We start from the raw sequence: 25,555 nt of genomic DNA on the forward strand, positions 1-25,555 counted from the left end.
CTTTCCAACACTTGCACTGACACGCTCCCTTCTCTTATATACTCACACTCAAGTTTCAGAGGACTGAATTGAATTAGTTGTTTTTATTTGTGCATTGCAGCAAAATGGGCAGCAAGAGAGCTGAGGATTGAGAATGATTGCAGCACTCTGCTGCAATGCAGTTCAATCTACAGTATCTGCTCACTTCTAAATGATACTGCTCCATCAAAAACATGGGCTTTCTCTAAGCCGCTGGTGTTGTAAATCTGGTAGCTTTGCCAGCAGGAGCATTTAGCCTACCCTGAATGGAGCTCTGTTTGCACATGTAGACCACCTATGAAGATAGTGTGTCTCTGATTCACCTGTCCACCTGGGAGGTGCTTCTCGCTAACCGAGTGAACACCTGAGCCTTTGTGCTTTTCTGCTTCTTTTCATCCTCTTGTGTCCCTCTCCAAATGACTGAGAGGGAGCAAAGTGACTATTTTTGAGTAAATGTGTGTGCAAGAGGCAGCCAGAGAGTGGGTGATGAAGCAAAAGAGCTGATATCAAATCTAATTCATTTCCACACAGATATATAGCTGTTTCGGGATAATTAGAAGCCAGCGTGAAAAGAAGAGAGGATTATTCTCTTTATCATCATTCGTTTAATTGGTTGAAAATAAAGAAGGTTTGCAGCACTACACATTCACGAAGAGACGAGTATTTACATCAAGCCTCTTTTAAGCCTGTTGGACAAAAGTAGCAACAAACAGCACCAAAACCAGAGTTGAAGAAATACAACAGAAATGCACACACAAAAAAATCTGCCGCCAAATTTCTGCAAATTATCTGTTGTACCAGCTGTGGATTCTTCATGCATGACGAGGTCTAAAGACCACAGTTTGATGAGAAGAACTTCATCCGGCTTATCAGTTGATTGCCAAGCTCAGTGATGCGCTATGTGGAATAACATGAGGTGGACATGAGGTGAAAAGCCCACAATTACAGTACACGATTCAGTAGGTCAAGTAAGGTCAAACTGGTTGCGTCTCTTTAATTATAGAGCCTTATAAATGCTTATAGATGCTGTTTTGTTTTTCTTTTTGTCAATTGCAGTTGCAATTTCTTTAGTAATTCCCCAGGACAGTTTTTTAATAAGATTAAATTCAAAACTGACTAATTAAACATCCTGCTGTTAGTAACTCTTACACATTATCATTATCATCATCTCACTACTGGTGGTAATGTTAAATTATAAATGACATATTATAGGAAAACCCCCCACATGTGTATAAAGACAGCAGTGTGGGAGAGGCTGCAAATCTTGAGGAATCTGGGTGACGCAAATGTTGTCACAGATGAGAAAATTATCATTTTTTTAAGACTCCCTCAAGGGTCATTGAAGGCAACTCAACTTTAAGTCCTCCCCCTTTTCTAATCATAAGGTGTTAAAATACACTGTGAGCTGACACAGCCTGGATCACCATACCGGACGTGAGAAAGCAGTGATCCAAAGGAGTAAGCTATACAAGGCATGGGAAAGCAGGAATGCTATCAACACTAACGCACATATGCACTCACACACATGCACAAACAGTATAGTATGCCAGAGCACCAATTAGGTGCACACACACACACACACACACACACACACACATACAGTAACTGAGACTTCTAAGCAAAAAGTTAATAGCACCCAGTTGTTCAGTGCCAGAGACAGACCCTGTGGGAGTGAGGTGGAAAGGTGGTACCGAAGCTTAGTCTAATGAAACAAGCCAAGAAGGCTGCAGTTTCCCAACAAATATACAGGGCAGCAAATGTTAAGAGATTTTTTTTGGTATGTGTTAATCAAACACAAAAGAAAAACCACAACAATCATTAACTTTTTTGTCCTATCCCTTTCTTTTCTATACTTTCCCCCCCAGCGCCCTTTAAAAAACATGTTCAATTTTAGTTATGTTTTAACAGCCAACTAGCCACTCTTTAACCTTGTCATAACCTGCCACCAAGCATATTAAAAGTCATAAAAGTTTGGAGGAGGGCAAGGATATAATATTAAAGATTGGGTGGTGAAATGCAGGGGGGAAAAAACATTAATAAAGCAAAGCTAAAAGAAGAAAATATGGTGAGACGGGGGACACAGATGGCAGGGAGGGAGGATGGAGAAAGCGGGATGGGGTGGAAGATGATGTGCTAGATGTCTTCCTCCTCTTCCATCAGCAGAAGCCTGGTGGTGGGAGAGTGCAATAATGAGAACAGCTGCAGTGGATGCGCTCACAGATACACACACACACACATAAAGCAAAAAACACTCCTCCAGCCACTTAGCCACCCACTCTTCATCAGCAATTCCACATAAACACATTTTTACACACAGGCAAATAGGCACACGTCATCACTCTTACCCTCACACTCGAAGGCTTGCAGCACAGTGGTATAAGTGGGGCCCAGCCAAGAGGAGTAGCTACCCAGAACTCTCTGCAGGTGGTGGGTGGCATCACTGAACAGCAGATCGGATTGGCCATAGCCTGCTGAGCTGAACAGGCTGAAGCCCTCCGTGGCATTGCCAAACACATTCTGCAGGAGAGAGGAAGTGTGTGACTGCGCTTAATGCATGAGGGCATGCATGGATGTGCGTTGGCGTTCTGTGTACATAAGTGTCTTTCAGATTGTAAGTGCAGGCTGGGCGGATCAGCACAGGACGTATCAATCATCCTGGAGTCTCCCACACACTGAGTACGGAGGAAGGGTGACAGTTTAGCAGATACCTGCGTACTAAGATGTGCAGATAAATAGCACAGGCTCCAGAGATCCACACACAGCTCTGTGGAAAAATGTGCATACACACACACACTCTCACACACAAAAGCAAAGCACATGCAGCTTATGTCCACACCCACCTGTAAGCGTTCCAGGTACTTCCAGACACGGCACTTGTCCTCCATACGCACCACCACAGCGTTGGCAGGGACTGCGGCAATGTGGCATCGTTCATACTCCTCCAGACCGGCATCCATTCCATCAGGACACAGCAGCTTCAGGTCCTCCACCTCCAGATCCAGGGCCCAGGACTCTTGGTTCTTACCTGGGCAAGAGAGGAGATGTATAAACAGGAGATTGGGATTATGGGAAATGCACATTTGATTTCTTTCACAGCGTTACATAAGACAACTGGAACCAATCTGTCTGTTAAATGTAAAGCTCAGCTACATTAAGACTGCAAACAGTTAGCCTGACTATTAAGGGATTAGGTATCTCTGACTATCACAGAGCAAAGTCCACATGCCAACGCCTCTAAAAGCCAGTAATGAATATGCACTTTCTTTAACATGGTTTTACTGTGGTTTAGAGAAACTAGTGTATTTCTTGGCCAGCTGTAGAGATATCCTGGGTCCTCATCGTGATGATAAGATTACAGTAAGTTGTGGGTTGCCAATTTAGCTCAGTGGGTGAGCAGGCGAGCATGTGAAAGAAAGTAGCAGCCTGAGTTCGAGTCTGACCTGCAGCCCTTTGCTGCATGTCTTTCCCTCTCTGTCTGTCTACACTGTCTCTGTCCAATAAAGGCTAAAATGCCACGAAAGTAATATTTAAAAAAAGTTTACAGTAAGTATACCAAGACATAGTTGTCCATATAATTGCACGGTCTCCCTCTGAGTTAAGTCTAAGGAAAGTAACATCATATGCATTGACCTCCTTATCTAAAACCATTTGAAAGCTGTAATGTTTAGTATGTGATTATTCCTCATACTCTGAATAAGCTATTTATTAACTAAGAACTACTTTAGTTTTTCATTTTCTTTTGTGCATTCATTAATTTGTTTATGATGACACATTTATCAAACAGTGCAATCCTGATTTATGACTAATTTACCAATATTTTATATGCTGTTTTTGTCAGATTTGATCGGTCCCCTGAGAATTTTAAAAAAGGGAAACGAAACCCCGTTTAACAAAACAAACAACTGTGTGAAAAAAGGGTAAACCACCTTGAAGCCTACAGCATTCCCAGACAACAGCCCAGACCTTCTGTGTTTTCCTGACCTCTGTTAATCGTTCTGACTCTGGACATTTCTGAACCATATGATAAAACATGCTTCGTTAAGCAGCGACAGCATTTTGTGGAGCTGGCGTCAAACTGCTCCTTCTCGGCTATACCAGCAGAGCCTGTGTAGCGTGACGGCGATAATGATCGCCATTAATTTTGGATGTTGCCCAAAGCAGAGGAGCAGATGCAGCAAACAGAGAATTAGGGCACTTCACTGCTGGACAAAATGTCTGCAACTCTGTGACTATCCTGTGTGTGCGTTTGTGTGTGATATCTGTTTCTTTTTCATTCTCGCTCTTATCTTCTCTTGTTTTCAGATTGCTTACTTTTCTCTCCGCCTCACATTCCCACATATTATCATATGACATCATAATTATAGTGCAATCCAATCACTGTATTCCACTTTCTGTAAAAAGCACAAATGGGTTATGAAACACTGACATCCTATGTCTTGACAGGGAGTTGCACCCTCTGCATATTCCAAGCAATGTAATCACAAATTGAGACATTATAAAAATTATATCACACAACAACGACTATCATAGTCTCTAAAATAAACAATATTTTGCACACTGACCATCCAAATTGTCAAAGACTGTTGCGTGTTTGACAAAAGCCACGTCGCCGAGGTTCTCAGCCACGCACCTGAACGAAAACACACAAACAGCAAGACACATTCAGTCTATAAACAGATTGAAATATGAATGAAATCAGCACAGTTGCCAGTGTGCTACTGTTAACACACTCTGGAGACCATAAGTAAACTCCCTCTGCCACTTACTGTGGCACTTTAAGAAATCACCCCCTGTAGTTCTTTTGTTCCCCTCTGAAGTACATTCAGTACTGTGCCAAAGACTGTTCTGCACAGACGGCAGTACTGCACAGCACAAACAGTATTATATATTTATATTTTAATACATACATGATTTTCTAAACAAATTATGCAACACAATCACAGGAACTGTTAGATTTATTATTTTCTGTTCTCTTATTTTAATCTGGTTGTGTGTTCCATCTGTTCACTATATATACACACAGTAATTTGTCACTGTATTGTTATTATCTCTACTGCATACCTTCAGATAAGGCATACACTAGAGTTCCACTATTATTTTCTTTATGGAGGCAGCACGCTGGGATGGATATAAATTGAGGGCAGACACAAAGGCAGCAGTCATAACATCTACTTCACCTCTGGGTGCTGTTGTTGTATTATTTCCCATGTTACTAATGTCAGTGTACCTCAGAGCTCCAGATTCTCCGTAATGCCGCTCTCTGTGGTTGTTGGCACAGATGTGTCTGTCGTTCTCGTCTCCTATACAGGCCTCGCAGAGGTTCTTTGGATTGTTGCCTCTGGGATCGTGCTGGGGATCCTTAATGCCTGGCACGCAGCTATAGCCGAAGAAGTTCCCCACCACTAACAATAAAAAGACACAGACACCAAAGAACACTTGAAAAGTCTTCTGCACTTTCATGCTTAAGGTTTTTGTCCTGTTTATAAACTATTGCATGGTCAGCATATGGACTGTACAAGGCTACAGAACACTCTAAACTCAGTTAGTATGATGTAATTGAGAGGGGATATCCTTATTGTGGTCATCTTAAGCTCACACTACTGTGATCACAGAAGAAATCTCAGACAGGGTGAACTGTGAGTCATGCCCAACTACTCAATTCCAAGAGTTAAGAGAGTCCAAGAATAAAAATATAGTACTGGAAATGACCATAAAGGTTCCCTGTCAAAGTAAATAACTCAGGTCCACTTGTCTTTCTTTTTCATCTTCCCACTGTTGAATTTTATAGTTTGCTATCAATATCACAAGACTTTAAAAGTCAGATTTATCTTTTTTTTGTGCAGTTTAAATTTACCTACTGATTTAAAATTAAATAAGTATGAGCCTCTTCACTGTTTGGGACCACACGTGCAAGTTATGCTCAGCCAAAAATGTATTTTAAGATTTGGATGCTGGATTTTTATAGAAAAAAAGACCACACTAAATTCTTGATGGTTGGGAACCATGTGTCCAGAGCACCATAATAATAAACTTTAAGAGACAGCATTTTTCCTGTTTATCCTTCCTTCTGATTTTTTATTGTGTTTCCCCTTTTATCCCCTTATCCACCTCACATTTACAGAAAGAAGCACTGTTGTGTGACTGTCTCCTCTCCTTGCATCTCCAGCCTGCCTCATTTCTTCACCTCTTTGTTCCCCTTCACTGCTTTCCCGATTTCCCCTCCTTGCATTGAACATTTCATACACCTTCCACCAAAACACATCTACACTTATATCACCCCTGTCCCCTCTGACTCACCTCTCGGGAAGTTGCACTGCTCTCCTACACTGATTTGGGATGTGTTGACCAAATAGCCAATGGGAACAGTCCACCCCACTGTGGTTCGAATGCCGGGGTGACAAGAGCTGCGCTCATGCATCTCGAGCAGGGACAGGTCTGAGGAGGAGCGGCGCGCCATTGCCACCACATAGTAGCTGATACCATCTACAGAAGAGACCAAAAATGAAAAATAAATAAAAGGAATCAATTTTAAAATTGGGATTAAGCAGTGGGTGCAAGAAAGTATTTTGTGTGAACAGTATCTGCATTTTGGCATAAGCTGCAGAGACTTCAGTGCCTTCCTGTGTCACCTGCTGCAGACCTTAAACATGTGACTTACCTACACCATTGTAGGACTCTCCTGCAGCAAGCTCCAGGCCATGGCAGAAACCAGCAGCATAGATGTCATCTCCAAACATGGAGGCTGCATCTGCAGTTCCATTCTGAGCAAAATATATATTCATATTTTTATATTTCCCATTTTATGTCTCACAGATACTTTTTATTTTCTATTGTAGTCACTTTTTAGATATAACAGTTCCTATTAATGTTAAGAAATTTCAACTGCCATGCATCTGACAGAGCTGATATAAAAATTAATAAAATAAATGAAATGAAATGTACGACAGTTTTTGGTAAGAATCTACTTTCCCCATCAGTTGTTTCTTGTGTACCTTGATTTTTTCCATACAGTCCCTGGTGTTTAAGCCACGGACACACTGCAGTGTTCCTTTTACATTTCCGGCTGTAGCATTTCCGGCCAAATCCAGACACTTCTGCTCCTCAGCATCAGACAGCACACACCAGGAGACTTTTCAAACACAGTAGGGACAAGTTGCAAATTACATATGTGCAAACTTTAAACAGTTAGACCTCAAATTCCACAACTCATGCAGTTCTGCCACTAAAGCCTCCCTTTAAATATACAAACAAGCAGGATTTGATCACTGATGTGTTTAGCATTAACCTCCTAGGACCTGGTGTCCACATATGTTGACTACATATTTTGGGTTGTCTAGACCAAAGTACCAAATTTTGCTCTACAAGGGCCTGATATCCACTTACGAGAACGTTACACTGCCACTGTTCTATCGAAATTTAATGTGAATGTCCTCATATGTGAATCTCATTTTTCTCAGAAACAAAAATAAGGTAAAAAAAAAAAATCACGTAATTCTTTGTTTTTACATTCATCAGGTCCAAATCAGCCCAAATAGCAAAGAGAAATTAAAAATGCATGCCATGGAAGAGTTCGGGTCTTAGGAGGTTAATCTGACTATCCAACAGTATTAAATTGATACCTGTAGTTTTTTGATTGGAGAGACATCTGACATACAGAAGAGGCAGAAAAAGCAGGAACGCTGAAAGCAGTCTTCTCCCTGGATACTCCATGTCAGCTCTGGATGGAAACCTGCTTGGGACTAACTCGCTAACACAGCTGAGATGAGAAACAGGTGGAATACATTAAGAAAAGTCACTTGTGTGTCCCTTCCCTCGCTTATTATTTGGTCTTAGGAAGAGAGAGGGTGAAAGGTAAGAGAAAGAGATAGGTAGGCTGACTGTAGAAGAAACCATCACATTATTCCTCTTTCCCCGCCTCTTCAGTTGAAAGTCCTAGTAGATAATCCTTCCTCCATCTCATGACAGCAGTATAGCATTTCCCTCTCTAATTATCCACTGAGACTTATCCCTAGTGGAGAGGATAGTGGTAGAAACATGCAGGCTCGGAGCAGTTCAGGTCACCTGGCACAGAGTGTCGACCGGGGGTCTTTAATTAAAGAAAGCTGCGGATAATGTGTCTCTGTGCTGGAACTCTGTTCCTGGAGAATAGATACTGGCTGGGTCTTGCGCTGACTCACTGGAGACCTAAGCCTCAGGTAAGCAGGAACAAACAGCACTGGCCATTGTTCATGGTCAACGGACCCTGTGGAGGGAAAACGTATTGGATACTTGATACAATTCTCCTTTTCGCTCTCTGCTCTGCACACACATAATAACACATCCACACGCGTACACACAAACACACACGCACAGAAACTCACTGCCATTTTTCTTGACATCTACTGTGCCAATCAATAATTGAAGGAGTCTTCAGAGGTGAAAAGTGAAATTAATATATCATTGAGTCCATATTTTAGGTGCAGTATTATGTAATAATAGATCTGCATGAGAGCTCAGGGCACGAAGAGTCCTGTTGGTTTTCCTGAAACTTTTCAGGAAGAGGAAAGTTGGGAGATCTGATCTTCTGCACACTTCAGTGAAGGGACAGGGAGCACAGAAGGACTTTTGAAGTCTAGCACTCACATAATACTGGTGATTAAATGTGGAGCTTTGAGAAATTAGTGCGAGAAAATAGGATTTTCCCAAAAGAACCTGTTTAGATGAACTTCTGAAACATTCAGATCTTTATCTTTAATCATTTGGTTCATATCAATAACTGTGCTATTTTTCCTTTTTTCTATTAATTTATTTACCTTGCAAGCAAGCAATTTATTTGTATAGCACTTTCGGAACAACACAGCTGAACACAAAGTGCTGTACACTTGGCATGCCAAAAATGATACATGACTAAGTAAAAAAAAGAAAAAAAGAAAAAAAAAGATTTACCCAAAATAAATAAATAAAATAAATAAAAACTTAAAATAAAAAAATAAGCACAAATAGCACAAAAAAAGTCTAAAATGATAATTAGAATTAAAAACAATAAAATGAGCACAATAGATTAAAAACAATAAAACCAATGAAATCAGGGTCATACAGTGTCATATGCCAAGGAGTAAAAATGGGTTTTAAGACGCGTTTTAAAACCACCATTGACCACCATCACTGTAAATGTTTTATTCCTTGGAGGATGAAGACAGCATGAAAACATAGGCAAAAAGACAGATCAATTCAAAATGCTCTCTAAGGCTAATGCTAGCGTAGCAATGGCTCTACTGAGTCAAGTTCAGCCAACAGAAACCTGGCAGATCAGGTGACCTTAACACCTGCTGAAGGCTCAGCCGATGCCTGTGGCAAATCTTATACAGGACATGTTATTTATGTTGCTTCTGCCTGCATAAAGCCTGATAACCTGTTTAGATGGACCTCTGCAATCTGCAAGTCGTTTTGCAACACACCTCCACACCAGCTGCTCCATTCATACTTAATTTAATGTTTGTTGTCTCTGCTGTTCCAAGAGGGAGTCTTGCTGCTCCTCGTCCCGCTTTTGCCTTTCCACATCAAAGCTGCATTGCCAAAATAATTACTAGAGATGGAATGATATTTGCCTTGCAATTGAGAACAATAGCAATTTTGAGGTCAATATCTTGCTCAGCACATTCAGGAGGAATGTGACCTGCTCTGTACTACATGCAGGAGTCAAATCAAATCAAATCACTTTTTTTTTTTATTGTCACATCACATGTGCAGGCACACTGGCACAGCACATGCGAGTGAAATTCTTGTGTGCGAGACCCACAAGCAACAGAGATGTGCAAACACAACAACACAAACGAGCAAAATACAAGAATGGCCAACCTGAAACTAATAAATATATGTACAATATATAATAGTGTATGCATTTCTGGATGTGTATACTAAATATTTTCCTACGTGTGTGTGTGTGTGTGTGTGTGTGTGTGTGTGTGTGTGTGTGTGTGTGTACACATTTTTACAAATTAAATAGTAAAAAAATAAAATAAAATAATAATAATAATAATAAAATATACAGAGTTGAATATGTGCAAAACAAGTGGCATTTATATACAGTGTGGAGTGCATAATGTTGAAGTTCCAGTAGTGAAGCTGAGGTGTCTATGACGTGTTCAGCAGTCTGATGGCCTGATGGAAAAAGCTGTCTCTCAGTCTGCTGGTACGGGACCGGATGCTGCAGAACCTCCTGGAGTTGCAGGAGACAGATGTCTTAAAACTGAAATAGAAATGTGACCCACCTGGATGGATCACTACTGAATCTTAATTAAGAAGCATTTCTTCATCAGTTTTAAAGAGGTACAGAAACAAAAACCCTGACATGCATAAAAAGTGTGTCACAGCAAGAAGTTAGACCTGACCTTATTGCAGTGTATCACTCTGAATAATTAGGCAGCAAATCATTTGATAATTGGTTCATAATTAAAGAGAATCAAACTCATCTAAATGTAGTCATTGCCAACTTTTCCCCAGAAAATAACAGTGTCTTTAGTTGTAATGTGAAGTTCACCAACTTTTATCAAATAAAATAATCAGCAGTTTTTACACAAATTTCTTAACTGGGAAACAAAGATTCCATCATGTCTGAATACTGCTCCTAATGGAAGTCACTGGTTATTTTTAGTCTTGTTTCTAAATGTCTGTGTATAATAGCAGCAATAACAGCTGTAATAATAGCAAGAAAGTCTCCCCCACACAAACCAAAGTATAAGCGAACTGTAAGATTTTTTTTTTTGAACTAAAATTAAAGGTGAGTTCATAACTTCTCCTCTGGGTTGTTGCTGTGAGTCATAGTTCGTATTTGGAAAGCCTGTGCTCTGACACTAGTCCTCTACTAAGTCTAAATTTAGTCTACTCAAGCGAGACAAAAACAGATATTTGCCAGTGTCTTTAACTTGAATATGATGACATGATACATAAATATAGGTTTCGATGGTTTCAGATTTTTTGATTACAATCTGATATAGGAAGATTGAATAGGTGATGTACAGGGTTGGAGGGGTCAGTGATGATGCTTCCAGCCTTCCTGGTGATTCTGGTGCCATAGTGTGAAGCTATGGAAGATAGACCTCAACCAATGACCTTGAAGGCTCTACTTACTACTTTTTCAAGCAATTGTTTGCCCTGATTGATTGTGTTACTATACCAAGTCAGGATGGAGAAATTAATCCATAACAGTTCTATACAAATGAATTATACTTTCCCAACTAACCCTGTATTTCCTTGGTTGGAGGAAATAGAGCCCCAGGTGCGCTTTACTAACAATGTGAAACAGTGTTTAAGTCCCATGATGACGACTTGTATAGGCACATGTAGCCTCTCAACAACTGGCCCGTTGATAGAGAAAGAGATGTTGAAATGCCTTCTTTATAAGGCCAAAAATCAGCTGTCTGGTATCCGGATTTGATCCAGATTTGATATAGATGCATATGTGACCTTTTAAAAATGTATTTATTGAAATTCAGCTTACGTAAATAAGTGATTTAATACAATGCACACTCTTTCAGTGTAAAATTATCACTGCTGGATTTCTTTTTTATCAATGTAAGAGGATTTAAGCAGGTTTAATACTGTAGCTGGTCACCGTGGGACCAACTTTAATAGCTCAATGCATCTTTGTGTCATTTAATCTATAACAATACATATATAATATTTTAAACAATGATATGAGAATTAACAAGGGTATGTTGTGAAGTAAAAAGCCAATCTTTCACTATTAGAAACCAGCATAATGCTAAAAAAAAATGCACTTAAATTCAATAAGTGCTTACACAAACGTGTAATGATTGCAGCCTAGGACCCATTGAGCAGCATTTACTGACCACAGAGGTTAACAAACAATAGTCTCTTCTCATTTAATTATCATATAATAATGGCTGACGTTATTAACACTTCAAATACACATTAATATCACTGGCGTTACACTGATTTTAAGTTGGCGGACTTCTCTGCCCCACAATGCAACTTGATGTTAATGTTTTGGTGACGTCAAGTGTAGCTGGAAGCGAAAACAGCCAGTGGGTGGGCTGGGCAGTGGTCCCTTCTTTTAGTGGTTTTACATCGAAAATCACGCCGATACGATTATTTAATACTCGTGTACGAATGTGCAGGCTTAACAGCATGAGTTAGAAACTGCGCTGCGTGTGCGCCAGGTAGGTGGGTGTTGTTTTAATGCTCTGTTTTGGCTGTCCTCGTTCGGCTGTCAGTCTGCGCTTTGTGCTGTGTGGCTAGCTTAATTTAGCTTAGCTTAGCTTAGTTTACAGGGCAGCAGCACCAGGCATCCTGGCGCCTCCGGGGCGCCTGTGAGCGGCCAATGAGGTCGCCTGTTAATGGCCACAGCAAACAACTAGGTCCCCTATCTTTTTTTTCCTTTTAAAGAAGGATTTGCTGATAGCTTTGGTTGTTTCTGAATGTTAGGTCAAAACCAGAGGCTGACTTTAGTGTATGTTTGTGCATGCTAGCCTGCGGAGGAACAGTTATAGTACATCAAAGCAATTAGTCTATTAGTCAACCACTTAAGAACAAACCACACGATTATATTATGTTCAGGTGAAGACATTTATACATTTGGAAGTAATTCATGGTGACTGTCTTTTTAAAAAGGCTTCTGTTTAATCCATTGCACTAATGTATACTAAGTAATGGTTTCTAAGACAAACTGAACTCATTCAGCCTTTATAATTTGTTGTTTCATTTCTGTATGGAGCCTTATGAGGCTCGTCAGATAACATAAAGAGGCTAAATGTAATTATGAGTGTACTCCTCTGAACTCTCTGGCTCATCTTGCATCTTCTCCCCACTCTTAGTGCACTGAAACATGGGTCGTTGCAGTGTCCATGTCCTGCTGCTGCTCTCGCTGCAGACTCTGTCGATATCAGCTGAGGGTCCAGGTATTGTACTCATGTGCTTTTTCATTTATTGTTTGTGAGACTGCTTCTCGCTGCTTTGTGCTCAAGCCTGAATATTAAATTGCTGGAGATTGTTTATTTGTAGTAGAAAAATAATACCCGGAACAGGTATGGTCTTTAATTTTATGTGTGATATACGACAAAAAAAATAAATAAATACAATTTTTACAAGTGATGTACTCTGGATTTGGAAAAAAAAAAAGAAATTAAGATGTAAGCTGATGTGTGGGTGGAGCTAACTGTCACAGACTGATAGCAGACTCACTCTCTTAAGGCAACATTTACTTAAGTGGCAATGTTGTACTCATTTTGTAGCGAGAAAATAAGTGACGTCAGATCACTTTTATCTTATTGAATAAAACGGATATGACAAAGTTTAAATTTGATGACATCATTTGCAGTTAAAAACATTTGAGAAGTTGCAATATATATCACTGTAACACTCTGCAACCCAATAATTAAAAACCCAATAATATATTGTGGGTTTAAAGTAATGTGAAAATATTGTATCACGGGGTGTCTGGTGATGCCCACCTACCTTCTATCTCGAACACACTGAGAGTCCATTACCTATCTTTTATTATGTCTTTTGCTTTATTAGAACCTGTTACCTTTAATTCAAAGTTAATATTGTGAACTTGCATCCTGTTATTTACAGATGGACAGCTGCAGTGTGCATGTGAGGGTCCTAAATGCCTCCACCCCACCCGGTGCCAAGGTACCCAGTGCTTCTCTTCAGTCAAAGTTAGTAAGAGTGGAGTTTTTTTTGAGCGTGGCTGTTTGGACGACGCGGACCAAATCCTTCTCCAGTGCTTCACAGCTACGTCCTACCACCAGGCTATTCAATGCTGCTCGCAGGACAGGTGCAACAGCAATACCACCAGGGAATATCTGATGTCTCTGCTACCATCAGGTGCTTTATGTCTACAAGGAAATTGGACTGTCCTGTAGCTCTTTTCCTTACTATAAATGTTTTTCCCCAATTTCAAACTATACATATCTCTTTTTTACATTTACCCACAGCCCCAGAAGGTGAGCCAGTTCGATATCGTGTGGAGACATTAGCTCTCTTCGTACTTGGCCCAGTGGTCGTTCTGGCTCTGCTGTCTGTAGTATCTGTGCTGGCTTGCAGAAGGCTCCATCATGGACGTCTGCAGAGACTGCAGGAGTTTGACGCTGAGCAGGGAGCCATAGACGGTCTCATCACTTCCAATGTCGGAGACAGCACTTTAGCGGTAAGAGTAACAGAGATAACCATGAAAAGGGATTTGGCCAAAGCAAGAAGAAGGCCCATCTCACGCTTTGTGTTCTCTTCCAGCCTCTGAGTATTGGGATATTTTTCACCTTGAATTAACAGTTATTGTCAGAAGTGTACATACCCCTATGGGTATTAACTTTATGGTAATCTTGGCTTTTAATGATTCCTTGGAACTGTTCTTTCTCCAGGGTGGAATAATTGTACAACATAGACATTTAATGACTTTAAAGAACAAGAACTAGGTGCACAAGTCTGAACTTATTTTGGGAGTTTCTCTAAACTACACAGTCAAAAGTAAAAAAGTGTAGTAAAAGTGAGCCTTTCAAACCTAAAAACACTGTGACAACTGCCCAGCGTGGAGCTGTCTTGTTGCCTATAGTATTGGTACATTGCACAAAGTGGATGGAATAATGGAGGACAATGACTACCTGCCAACTGTGCCAGTTCTGCAGAAAAAGTGGTGAGATATATTGCCAGAAACATGTAAATGACTACCAAAAGGTTCTGGTCTAGATGTAACTTGGGGCTTAAATCTGGGGCTCTCCATCATTTGACCCTAGAACTGAAGAAGCTTCTCGGATGAGAGGTGAAACATCTTCAAGCAACTTAAAAAAGTCCAGACCCTTTTCTTTCCAAGCTCCTTAGGCTACTAGGGCTGCCACAAACGATTATTTTGATAGTCGACTAGTCACCGATTATTTTTGCGATTAGTCGACTAATCAGATCATCATCCATTGGACGTAAAACTACAGCTTATTGCACCAGCAGCATCTGCTCTTATATAACTATCATTAGCTTACAGCTTTAACTGTTTAAGGTCTGTGCTAACTAAAAATAAAGACAAGATGATAGTTTATTAAATTTTAATGAAATTTGCAGATTGTTTCGGTGAAGTTTATTAAACTCCTTGCTATCTAAAATATAACAGGACACTGGAGTATATTCTGGAGCATCTCACACTTCTGATAATCAGCTGTCTGCTTGACGTTTATTCAGCTGTGTAAAAACTATAACTTTAATCTCAGACAAACTGATTTACTCAGGAACAAATAAAATACAAAAAAAAAAAAGCCAAACAATAACATTTTTAAGTTATCTAAGTGACTCATATATATTTAACCTGAGTAGCGAAAGACGGCGGTGGGTTTGAAAACGATTTGCGGGGAGTCCGGTGTTCTCACGGCGCTAGTTAGCCTTGCCCCCGGCTCGCTAACGAGCTAGTGGGTAACAGATGTCTCCGAAAACGTCGGAGCGCTTTTGAAAATATGTGGTGTCCTGATAAACTGAGCAGATATTTGAGGTTTACACAGCTACATTCTCGCCTGAAAATATGTTAAACGTTTATTTTGTGACCCAGAAAGAATAATAAGAGTAACATTAAAACTAACTAGCTGCCGCCATTGTTGGAAACTGCGCTGGGCCGCGCTATGAATTCTGGGACACAGCTGCTCCTTCTTCTTCTTCTTCGGGGTTTAGCGGTAGCTGACATCCTTGTACATGCAATGCTGCCATCTTCTGTTTCAGTCCATTATTACACTCTTAAATCCTGCCACTTATTCCTGCGTCTTTTGTGATCTTACAAAGCTTCAAACGTCGCGTCGACTATTAAATCAGTCGTCGACGATTTTGATAGTCGACGTAATCGTGACTAGTCGACAAATCGTGGCAGCCCTATAGGCTACGATGACCTGGATGGATGAGAACCTTCACAGATATACTTTTCACCCCATGCAGATTTTAGAAAATCCAATTAAATTGAAACTTGTGAACCCAATTCTTGAAGAAGTCATTAAAAGTCCAAAATTGCCATAAAGTTCATGATTTACATACACTGATGAGTGTATGTAAACTTCTGATCACAACTGTAGCTTTCAGCAAGCATATTAAGCATACACCTGTATATGACTCTACATGCTAGTTACATATGACATGTAAAGATTTATGTTCTTTTTAAAAAAAAAAAAATCTTTGCAAACAAAGCTAAAATCAAATCTGTCTATCTGCAGGACCTGTTGGATCACTCATGTACGTCCGGCAGTGGTTCAGGTCTTCCCTTCCTTGTTCAAAGAACTGTGGCCCGACAGATTAGTCTGATGGAGTGCGTAGGTAGGTATAACACGTAACATTTCAGATTCATATCTGTTTGACTGGCAGATCTGATAGAGTTCTACTGAAAAGCAAATTGTTCAGATGACATGAAAAAAATCCAAAGTCATGACACATAAGTTATTCATCACGAAAATAACAAATTCTTATCATTAATCAGGAGGAAAGGGATATATTCACACATTAGTTAGTTTCCCAGAAGCGAGCATGCTTATAATTAACGCCACAGGCGATCCTGACTACAGTCATGACTGTACATATCATCTGTGACTTACTTCAAGAAACTGTCAAAACATTTTATCAGTTCCTTTTTTATTTGTGTGAGTTGTTGACCATGTTCAAAACTGTCACCTGTCAGAAGTTAAAGATAAAGATAATGTCACTGTAAAAAGCACTATAAAATCTGACAGATTTTGATGTAGCTTTCAAATAAAAGTATGTAGGTTACTTGTCTTGGGGTCCTTTTTATATACCACATTATCATGAACTACAGCATGTAAGAGTTTGGTTTTCAAGTTTGTGGCTTTGTGCACAGTTGAGCTTTTGATGTGGAAACATCAAATCTGGGCCAAAAGAATCTCACTGCTGTAGCAATGGAATAGAGTGAAAATTCACCCCTCAAATTTTAAAAAGTAGACAGTGATTGTCTTTTTAAAATGCATGCATCTGTATTTTTTTTTCTTTTCTGACTTGCTGTTTGTTGTCTCCTCTTGTGTTCTCTTTATTATACATATATATTTTTTCCGCCAGGCAAAGGACGATATGGAGAGGTGTGGCGAGGACAGTGGCAGGGCGAGAATGTGGCCGTGAAAATCTTTTCCTCGAGAGATGAGAAGTCTTGGTTCAGAGAGACAGAGATCTACAATACAGTGCTGCTGAGGCATGAAAACATACTGGGTGAGTCTGTTACGCTTAATGTTTTGGTCTTGCTGACTGTCCCCAAATTTGGTTAGGCTAACATGTGTGTTTCCTTGCATAGTAATGGCAGCTCCTAATTTTAACCTCAGCTTTCCTGAACTGGACAATCTCTCAGTTTATTTTAAAGCACTAAGTCACGGAAATCATGATGTCAGCGGGACGGCTCAGGTTAGAGCTACTGGGATAGTGGATATATTAAACAAAGGGATCTTGAATATGGAGCTGCCAGGCTTGAGGAAAAGTGTAAAACCACGAAGATTCATTAATGCAGAAGAAGAGGACATGCAGAGGGTTGGTATGACAGAAAAGGATCCTAGGGACAGAGTGAGATGGAGGTAGAGGAGTCGCTGTGGTGACCCCCTAAAGGGACCAGGAAGTACAAGATGATCTGTGAAAGATAATACAAAAGGATTCAGCAAAATGCAACAGTAATAAGTGTGATGGATGTCAGAGGAACTTGACTTACGTCTGAATCAATAATACACAATTTCATGATATTACCTTTCACCTTTCTGTCCCTCAGGGTTCATGGCATCCGATATGACTTCTCGAAACTCCAGCACTCAACTGTGGCTCATCACCCATTACCATGAAAATGGTTCGCTTTATGACTACTTGCAGCGAGTCGCAGTGGAGACATCAGAAGGTCTGGCAATGGCTGCATCGATAGCGTGCGGCCTGGTGCACCTGCACACGGAGATCTTTGGCACAGAGGGGAAACCGGCCATCGCACACCGGGACCTGAAGAGTAAAAATATATTGGTGACCAAGGAGCTGCGGTGCTGCATCGCAGACCTTGGTCAGTCACTTTTCTGCTTTTTGTCTCCTCCGAACTGTTGGGATTTTCACCTATTTCAGGGATTCAGATAAACTGTAGGCATGTGATTCACCAGTGCTACCTGCTCAAAAGAGTAAACATAAATTAATTAGATACTAAAAGTACTAAAAAATCATACGCTCATTTCAGGAGACATCAATTTCAGGTCCTGTTATAACACTGTGTGTAACTGCATGCTACAGGGCTGGCCGTGACCCACTCCCAGGCAGACAATCTGCTGGATGTGGGCAACAATCCAAAGGTTGGCACCAAGCGCTACATGGCACCTGAAGTGTTGGAAGAAACCATTCAGACAGACTGCTTCGATGCTTACAAGCGAGTGGACATATGGGCCTTTGGACTGGTGCTGTGGGAGATAGCGAGACGCACGTACAGCAATGGTGAGTGTCATGCACATAGTGCACTGCTGTGGACGTTACAGAGAGTGGTACGCTAATGTGATCACGATGCACTCCTTCATACATAAAATTCCTGCTGCTTGTAATACAGTCAAATACTATGATGCAGTGCGGTGATCTGTGCCAGGCCCTCTGGTTGTCTCTTCATTCCTTGTTGTTTAACTTGTCCTTAAATTTTCACTAATTTTTCTCATTCAAATTCCACTTTCCAGGCATTGTTGAGGAGTACAAACCTCCGTTTTACGATCAGGTGCCAAACGATCCCAGCTTTGAGGATATGAGGAAAGTGGTGTGTGTGGAACAGCAGAGGCCTTTCATTCCTAATCGATGGTTCTCTGATCCTGTGAGTAAGAATCTTTTTATGTGTCTGTCTGCAATATTTTGTCTGTGTGTCAACATATTTGTCAATAGGATGAAGGCGTTCAAAAAGTCAAATTTTGGCCATGTGGTAATTATATAGGCCTTCTGCGATGTTTATGACAAATACTGACATGAGACACTTTATTTGCAGTAACATCTACACTTACTGTCCATTTATATCGAATTAGACCCCTTTGAACAGAATTCCCTGAGATCTTTGAAGCACAGATTAATGGCCCAGAGATTTTGGTCCATGTTGAAATGATAGCGCCACACACCATATGTGCTCAGTTGGATTGAGATCTGGTGTCTGTGGAGGCCATTTGAGTTCAGTGAAACGAGTAGAACTGCAGAAATTGAGACTCGTCAGATGAGGCAACCTTTTTCGAGTCTTGATGGTGCGGTCTTCTGCTGTTGTAGCCCATCTGCTGCAAATGTTGATGTGTTCTGACGTGCTCTTCTATATACCTTGGTTTTAACAGCCAGTTATTTGAGTGACTGTTGATATTTGATCTTTTTATGTCATTTTCTTTAAACCATAGAGATGGCTATGCAAGTTGTTGTTACCAGTGCATTTGGTACCAGTAATCATGTTCAGAGTCTCCTAAGTCACCTTTCTTCTAATGCTGATGCTCAGTTTGACCTTCAACATGAAATCTTGAACATGTCTGGATGCACTCAGCTCCTGCCACATGAGTGGCAGATTAGATTGGCAGGTTGCATTAACAAGCAGTTGTACAAAATATCTGACATTTTGTCTACTCTCAGCTTTACTAGACAGACAATTATACTTTGCTTATACTAAATTTCTTCAGTCTTCATTATGTATTATGGGTCTAATAGTTAACTAGAGGCATACAGCTGTGAAACAGTCCATCAAGTATATTGTTGTTTTTTCTGCAATTGCTTAATAGCACCTGTATATGATGACGAACCAACTACTCTTGCTCTTATTTTATCCATGACTCATGAGTGCCTACATATGTGATCATTATCTGGTGATGGGCCAACATCTGAAAGTGCTTGCAGTCACATTGATTCTTTTCAGAATGGATTCATCACTGTTTTTATTCATTCTTTCTCCCTCAGACTCTCTCTGCTCTGGTGAAACTAATGAAGGAATGTTGGTACCAGAACCCCTCTGCCAGGCTTACAGCACTGCGCATCAAGAAGACCCTAGACAAGATTCACAGCTCTCTGGAAAAGGGCAAGGAGTCGTGAGGGTGCCATGTTTCAGAGGCAGCTGCCTGGTGTCAGGGATTGGCTTCAACAAGACTCCCAGTGTTTTGTTAAAAAGAGAGAGGGAGATTAGGCAGATGGAAAGAGGACTAGAGGAAAGAGGTGTTCCAAGAGTCATTCAGCCTCATCCTTCTCTCACTTTCTCTGTGGATGCCTTCCACCAACATGTTTGACTTGAAGCCCACACAGACATTTGGACCTGTCGTTTCTGAATAAGCCAGCCTTTGATATGAGGCAAACCAATTGCCAGTGTGTTTCCACCAACTTGAACTATGGACTGTTACTGAGTGTGACTGGCTGGTATATTATAGGAACCCCATCCCAATGCTTTAATGCCCATGCGGGACTACACTGGGTTTTGCCTTCCAGTACAAACACTACAAGACTGAGTGTCTACTCAAATTTCTGATCTCCAGCCTTTTGGCATTCTGCTCAGAGACAATCAGAAATCTATTACCCATTTATTACTATCAGCCATCACCACAGAAACACAATGTTCACTTATAAAAGGAAAAAAGAGCCAATCGAATCAAAATTGTTTTTAAACCTTTTTCTTAAAGAAAAAAAAAACACTAGTATGTTATTTATGTATTGAATCACCATTGCTACCACACTACTGAAGATACAGATTAATGTGCGATGGGTGTGTGAAACTGACTGCATACATATATAGGCATTTACTCTACTGGACTTCCTCTACACGTCATCATTATTTGGACAGGAAATGATATTTTGAGAAATAGTGGACAAGGGTAGGGAAGAAGATCAAAACACTACAAACATGTTTATTCTGATGGTTTGTGGACTAGAGAAGCAGCAAGTACCTGCCAATAGGAATTAGTGTGTAACTTGTGATAGGAATAGGAAATGACCTGATCCTCTGTGTGGCATACTTTATAAACTCACTGTGGCTGATTCTGAAAAAGTCTTCTGCTCAGGCAAGGAGGAATCACAAAATGTTTATTTGTGTTCTAATGTGCATTTTATTTTAAGAGACTGGAGGTGAAATCTAGTTGTGTACAAGTTGCCTGAATAATGGAAAAACAAACTGTCTTCATTTGGAAATGTTTATTGAAGACTTTAAATTTAAAGTTGCAGGTGTATGAAGGATTTTGTTTTCAAATGCTGGCTTTGTTTTTTTGGGGGGGAAAAGTTGTTTTGCCTTTTTATATGTAAACATTTACTGCACTCTTGCCTAATGAATGGGCAGTATGTGCTCTGATTTCTACAAACAAAATTGGAAAGCTTTAATCTGCTACTGCATGATTATACATTCAGTACATGTACACAGTCAGCTGCTGACACCTACTATGGCTACATCCAAATCCAGAACATCTGGCTGGCCACCAATTACAAGCTGTGGCATTCACTGCATAAATGTATCAAACATCAGTTTATCCAGACAACATTTTACCCACACTGTTATACCCACCTGCCCTCTAGTGGCACTCAAACACCATATGAAGGACAGTCATTGTTCATTTGTTTCCTCTGAGAAAGTGGAATTTTTTTCTTTTCAAGCTCTAAAACCTGCTGAATATTCTATAGAATATGGAGTGCATCAGACTAAGGCTACTCTATCAGTGCAACTAACAAGGGTAGTTAAAATATTTAAACTGGAACTTCACTTCCGCAGCTTGCTAAAGAAGATATCTGTCTGAAAGTAATGCTTTGTATAAAATGAAACTACTTTGTCTTTTCTTTTTTGCAAGACTGGGTTTTGTGGCTTGTGTGACAAATAGTGTTTCTTGAGTGAACTGTCAGCTCTGCACCAAATGTGTGAAAAGCACCTTAACTGCACACACACGCCATATAGGGTTGAGGTTGTACCGGTAACTAAAGTTTAACTCGAGCATGACCTCTGCGTACATCACTGCTTCAGGTTGTCTGGTAAAGTCTTGTACGGGTTGAGGATGCCTTTGGGGTCCAGCATAGCCTTGATGTTACCCATCAGTGCCACAGCCTGGCTCTGTTTACTGTAGTAAATGTAGTTCCTCTTTTTCAGGCCCAGTCCATGCTCTGCACTAATGCTCCCACGACAGCTGGCTGTCCATTCATAAACAAATGGCTCAATGGCAGCCAGGAGAGCAGGGTCTTTAGACGGAGAAGTGACGTTCAGGTGGAGGTTACCATCACCTACAGGATAAGTAAGAGAGAATTGGATGATAGCTGACAGTAGTATGTGTATAGAGTATGTGCAGATCATTTTATCAAGTCGTCTTACCTACGTGTCCGTATCCCACCACACTTTTGGCCCGGTTTCCCAGATGCTTCCTCATGTCTGTCACCAGCTGGTAGATCCGTTCCACTGGAAGGGAGATGTCATACTTGTAGGTGAAGCCATCGTGAGTCAGTGCCTCAGTGACACGTTCACGCAGTGACCACAGAGCCTGAGAAAACGGGAGCAGAAAATGTTTTTATCATTTGGCATTATATTTACCTATGCAATTACATAAAATGATCTTGGATCAATCTTGGAATACTTAAGTTTCTTCACTGTATGCAACAGAAGCATATTTTTCCCAATCATGTCCACCGACCTTTATTTTTGCTTCCTCAGTTGCTACCGTTCCATCACTGACCAGCGATGATGTCATTGCCTCCTCAAGAAAGTTGTGGAGTTTCTGCGCATCGTGGGTCGGGTCAGATCCCGAAGTTTCAATGACGATGTAGAATGGACAGTCTGCACAGCAAACGGAAAGGGCAGGTCTGCGTGTGCTCACTCGTTTTATAGGATCGTTACAGATGTGTGTGTGTGTGTGTGTGTGTGTGTGTGTGTGTGTGAGAGAGAGAGAGAGAGAGAAAACGTGCTTATACCAGATATAGGATTGGGTAGTTTGAGATGCGTATTCAGCAGCCTCATACATTCACTGTCCAGGAACTCGAAGGCAGACAGAATTTCTCCCAGCATGCCTTTGCAGAGCTGAAATGTTTTCAGCAGCTGCTCAAAGGTCTCACAACCTAACAGCAGAGATAGACACATGAGTTTTGTTGCTAATCTCCAAGAAAAGCAATGCATTTAATGGTTTACAAAACTTTCTCTATCATCTTTTACAAAGGTATATCTGAGAAGCAAATAGAAAATCCTACCCAGGAAAACAACATTAACAGATTTGGGTTTCCGTGGACAAAGGATGGACACTGCAGTAATGACTCCTAAAGTGCCTTCTGACCCTATGAAGAGCTGTTTGAGGTCATATCCTGTATTATCTTTCCGCAGGGTGGATAAGCAGTCCAACACCTGCCCATCTGCCAATACCTGCATGTGTTACAGATTTGAAAATAAGCTTTACTTTTTTTGGGGGGGGAAGAGTATCAAAAGTCCAGCACTCACCAATTCCAGACCCAACACAGTCCCGTGTAGGGACCCATACCGCAGCAGCCGGAGACCACCTGCATTGGTTGCTACATTGCCGCCAATTTGGCAACTGCCTTTTGCCCCAAGATCCAGTGGCATTATATAGTCTCTCTCCTCGAGGTAGAAAGACAAGTTCTCCAAGACACAACCTGCCTGACAGGTCAGAACACCTGAGAGGGAAACAAAGTGATCTTTGAGAATTTTCAGCACAAGTAACCATAAATCAAAAACACATTTGTCAGGTATTTGTCAGCCTATGGCGACAAAGTTGAATTCTTTTGAATTAAACTAGTAAACTTACCAGAGATACTGTCAAAGTTAAGGATTTTGTTCATTAGAGAGGTGGAGAGAATTATCTCATCATAAACTGGCACGCTGCCACCAACTAGCCCAGTGTTTCCTCCTTGAGGGTTCACCGCCAGGTTACGACTGTTACAGTAACTATAGGAGAAAAACAAAACGTGAAAAAGTCTGATGACTAGATAAACACCTTTCTGTTGATTTGGTTACCATCTACCTTAGAATTTGTGATACTTCCTCTGTTGTCTGAGGTCTAAGCAACACTTCACTAGAACCTGCAGGACATATAACAGAAAAATGAGCCATCAACACCAGTAGATTATTATTATGAACTATATTAAGGATTCAATTGTAGCCTTCACCTCTCACAGACTTTAGCCAATCCACATTACTAGGCTCCACCAGATCAGGGTCAACAATGGTTCTGCCTGCTAGGATCTTCCTGAAAAAGGCCAGATCTTCCTCAGTTACTCTGCAGAAAGGCAACCTCTCTGGTGCTGCAGAAGGAGATACTTTAGACCCGTCTGCCCCAGCATGTAGCTTACGAGTGGAGGCCAAAACCTGCTCTGAGCTGCAGGTCAGAAAAGGACTGTGAAAGTCAACAGGTGAAAGAGTGGCTGTAGATCGTGAGAGCATGTTGTAGTCGCACAGACATCTCAGAGCTGTCCTTAGCCTTAGTGCTCTTTTCAAAAGTCCTGCCATGACTGTAGAGACAGGCGGCAACACAAGCTGCAGAAAACAGGTGGGACAACAAGAAGAGTTGGATATTTTTAAAAGCATTTTTATCTTGTAGTGGAGTTGAAAGCTTCTAGTTATTTTGTCTCTAGTCATCTGCAATGTTAGGATTGTTAGCTAGAAGTTAACTGCATTTTCTTTGCTTCAAAGACGCAGAAATAAAAAGCCAACCTTGATTAAACTCTACATTGGTGGCAATTCGTTGCATCTCTTTCTGCATCCATTCATAAACACAAACAGCAATAGGAGATGGAAGATATGAGGTATAAGAGACCTAAGATATGAACAGCTTTAGTAAGTGCACCAACTAAAGCTGTCTTTTTACATGTGTTTTGCAGCAAATACGCTTACTTCCCAGCAGCAATGCATCTTATTACCCTCTTTGCATGTTTTCTTCTTGCAAATATCACCACCTGAAGCAGCTGCAACCTCAGTTAGCTTAGCTACTTTGCTTAGCACGCTCCTTTCCGATATTTCCGAATAACGGCTTCATTTACTCACCAGAAGCGTTCATTTAGCAATGTGTGTCTTTTTTTCGCGTCATGAAAGTCACAAAGTTCAAGGGCAGTTCAGTTACATAAACATGGCACATCCCGTGTTTTTAGCTTGCTAGCAAGTGCATGAAGCTGCTTACTGAGGTTGACAGTAAGAAAAAAAGCAGAGAGGAAAACGGACCAATCAGAAGCATGTTTTCAGATTGACGCAATGGATATTAGCCTATGGGTGGGAGCCTTTCTTTATTATTAAACAGAGTGATGACTGAATAATCAAGCTGTGAATCGAGGTTTAGAGAGAAAATAATTAATTACAGACCTTTTTCATTTGATTAATTTAGAACAGGACCAAATTAATATACTTGTGAATCTAAAACTAATCTATAAAACTCTGGAGCATAACCCCCCCCCCAAAAAAAAAAAAAACCCAGACAACTCAAGGGATGAACCACACATCTTTGTTGCAAGCTTATGGCAAAAGCACATTTGTTTCCCCCCTTTTTAGTTGATCTGAAAAGATGTCAAAGACAACATTTTACAGGCATAAAGTAGTATTTCTGCATCAAAACGATGATTACAGTGTCCTTTTCATCTTACATCATTCATTACTCTTTTA

General features: G+C 40.6%; 3 protein-coding genes across 4 annotated transcripts; 1 reads left to right on the plus strand and 2 right to left on the minus strand.

Moving 5' to 3' along the window:
- Nucleotides 1-1,235: 1,235 nt before the first annotated feature.
- On the minus strand, nucleotides 1,236-8,139 carry otomp (otolith matrix protein). Its single transcript, XM_082517279.1, has 9 exons — nucleotides 7,638-8,139; nucleotides 7,011-7,147; nucleotides 6,677-6,779; nucleotides 6,316-6,501; nucleotides 5,246-5,420; nucleotides 4,581-4,648; nucleotides 2,859-3,043; nucleotides 2,364-2,535; nucleotides 1,236-2,185 (listed from the first exon to the last, which is right to left on the minus strand). Exons 1-9 carry the CDS (start codon nucleotides 7,726-7,728, stop codon nucleotides 2,175-2,177), a joined length of 1,128 nt encoding a protein of 375 aa, XP_082373405.1. The 5' UTR covers nucleotides 7,729-8,139; the 3' UTR covers nucleotides 1,236-2,174.
- Nucleotides 8,140-12,019: 3,880 nt separating this feature from the next.
- On the plus strand, nucleotides 12,020-21,753 carry acvr1l (activin A receptor, type 1 like). 2 transcript variants are annotated; one of them, XM_082515141.1, is made up of 10 exons: nucleotides 12,020-12,183; nucleotides 12,834-12,917; nucleotides 13,594-13,848; nucleotides 13,959-14,170; nucleotides 16,200-16,299; nucleotides 17,050-17,196; nucleotides 17,741-18,016; nucleotides 18,238-18,435; nucleotides 18,666-18,796; nucleotides 19,903-21,753. In XM_082515141.1, the coding sequence occupies exons 2-10, from the start codon at nucleotides 12,845-12,847 to the stop codon at nucleotides 20,032-20,034; spliced, it is 1,524 nt and encodes a 507-aa protein (XP_082371267.1). In that variant the 5' UTR covers nucleotides 12,020-12,183; nucleotides 12,834-12,844; the 3' UTR covers nucleotides 20,035-21,753. The 2 variants fall into 2 exon arrangements, with proteins under 2 accessions (XP_082371267.1, XP_082371266.1); XM_082515140.1 differs by having other exon boundaries at nucleotides 12,020-12,179.
- On the minus strand, nucleotides 21,106-25,118 carry d2hgdh (D-2-hydroxyglutarate dehydrogenase). The gene is made up of 10 exons (XM_082515139.1): nucleotides 24,947-25,118; nucleotides 24,073-24,439; nucleotides 23,928-23,985; nucleotides 23,712-23,851; nucleotides 23,387-23,580; nucleotides 23,143-23,311; nucleotides 22,870-23,013; nucleotides 22,593-22,735; nucleotides 22,277-22,442; nucleotides 21,106-22,188 (listed from the first exon to the last, which is right to left on the minus strand). Exons 2-10 carry the CDS (start codon nucleotides 24,410-24,412, stop codon nucleotides 21,923-21,925), a joined length of 1,620 nt encoding a protein of 539 aa, XP_082371265.1. The 5' UTR covers nucleotides 24,413-24,439; nucleotides 24,947-25,118; the 3' UTR covers nucleotides 21,106-21,922.
- Nucleotides 25,119-25,555: the final 437 nt, after the last annotated feature.

This window comes from Aulonocara stuartgranti (genome assembly GCF_965226115.1).
Source record: "Aulonocara stuartgranti genome assembly, chromosome: 19".
In the NCBI taxonomy this organism is placed as follows: Eukaryota; Metazoa; Chordata; class Actinopteri; order Cichliformes; family Cichlidae; genus Aulonocara; species Aulonocara stuartgranti.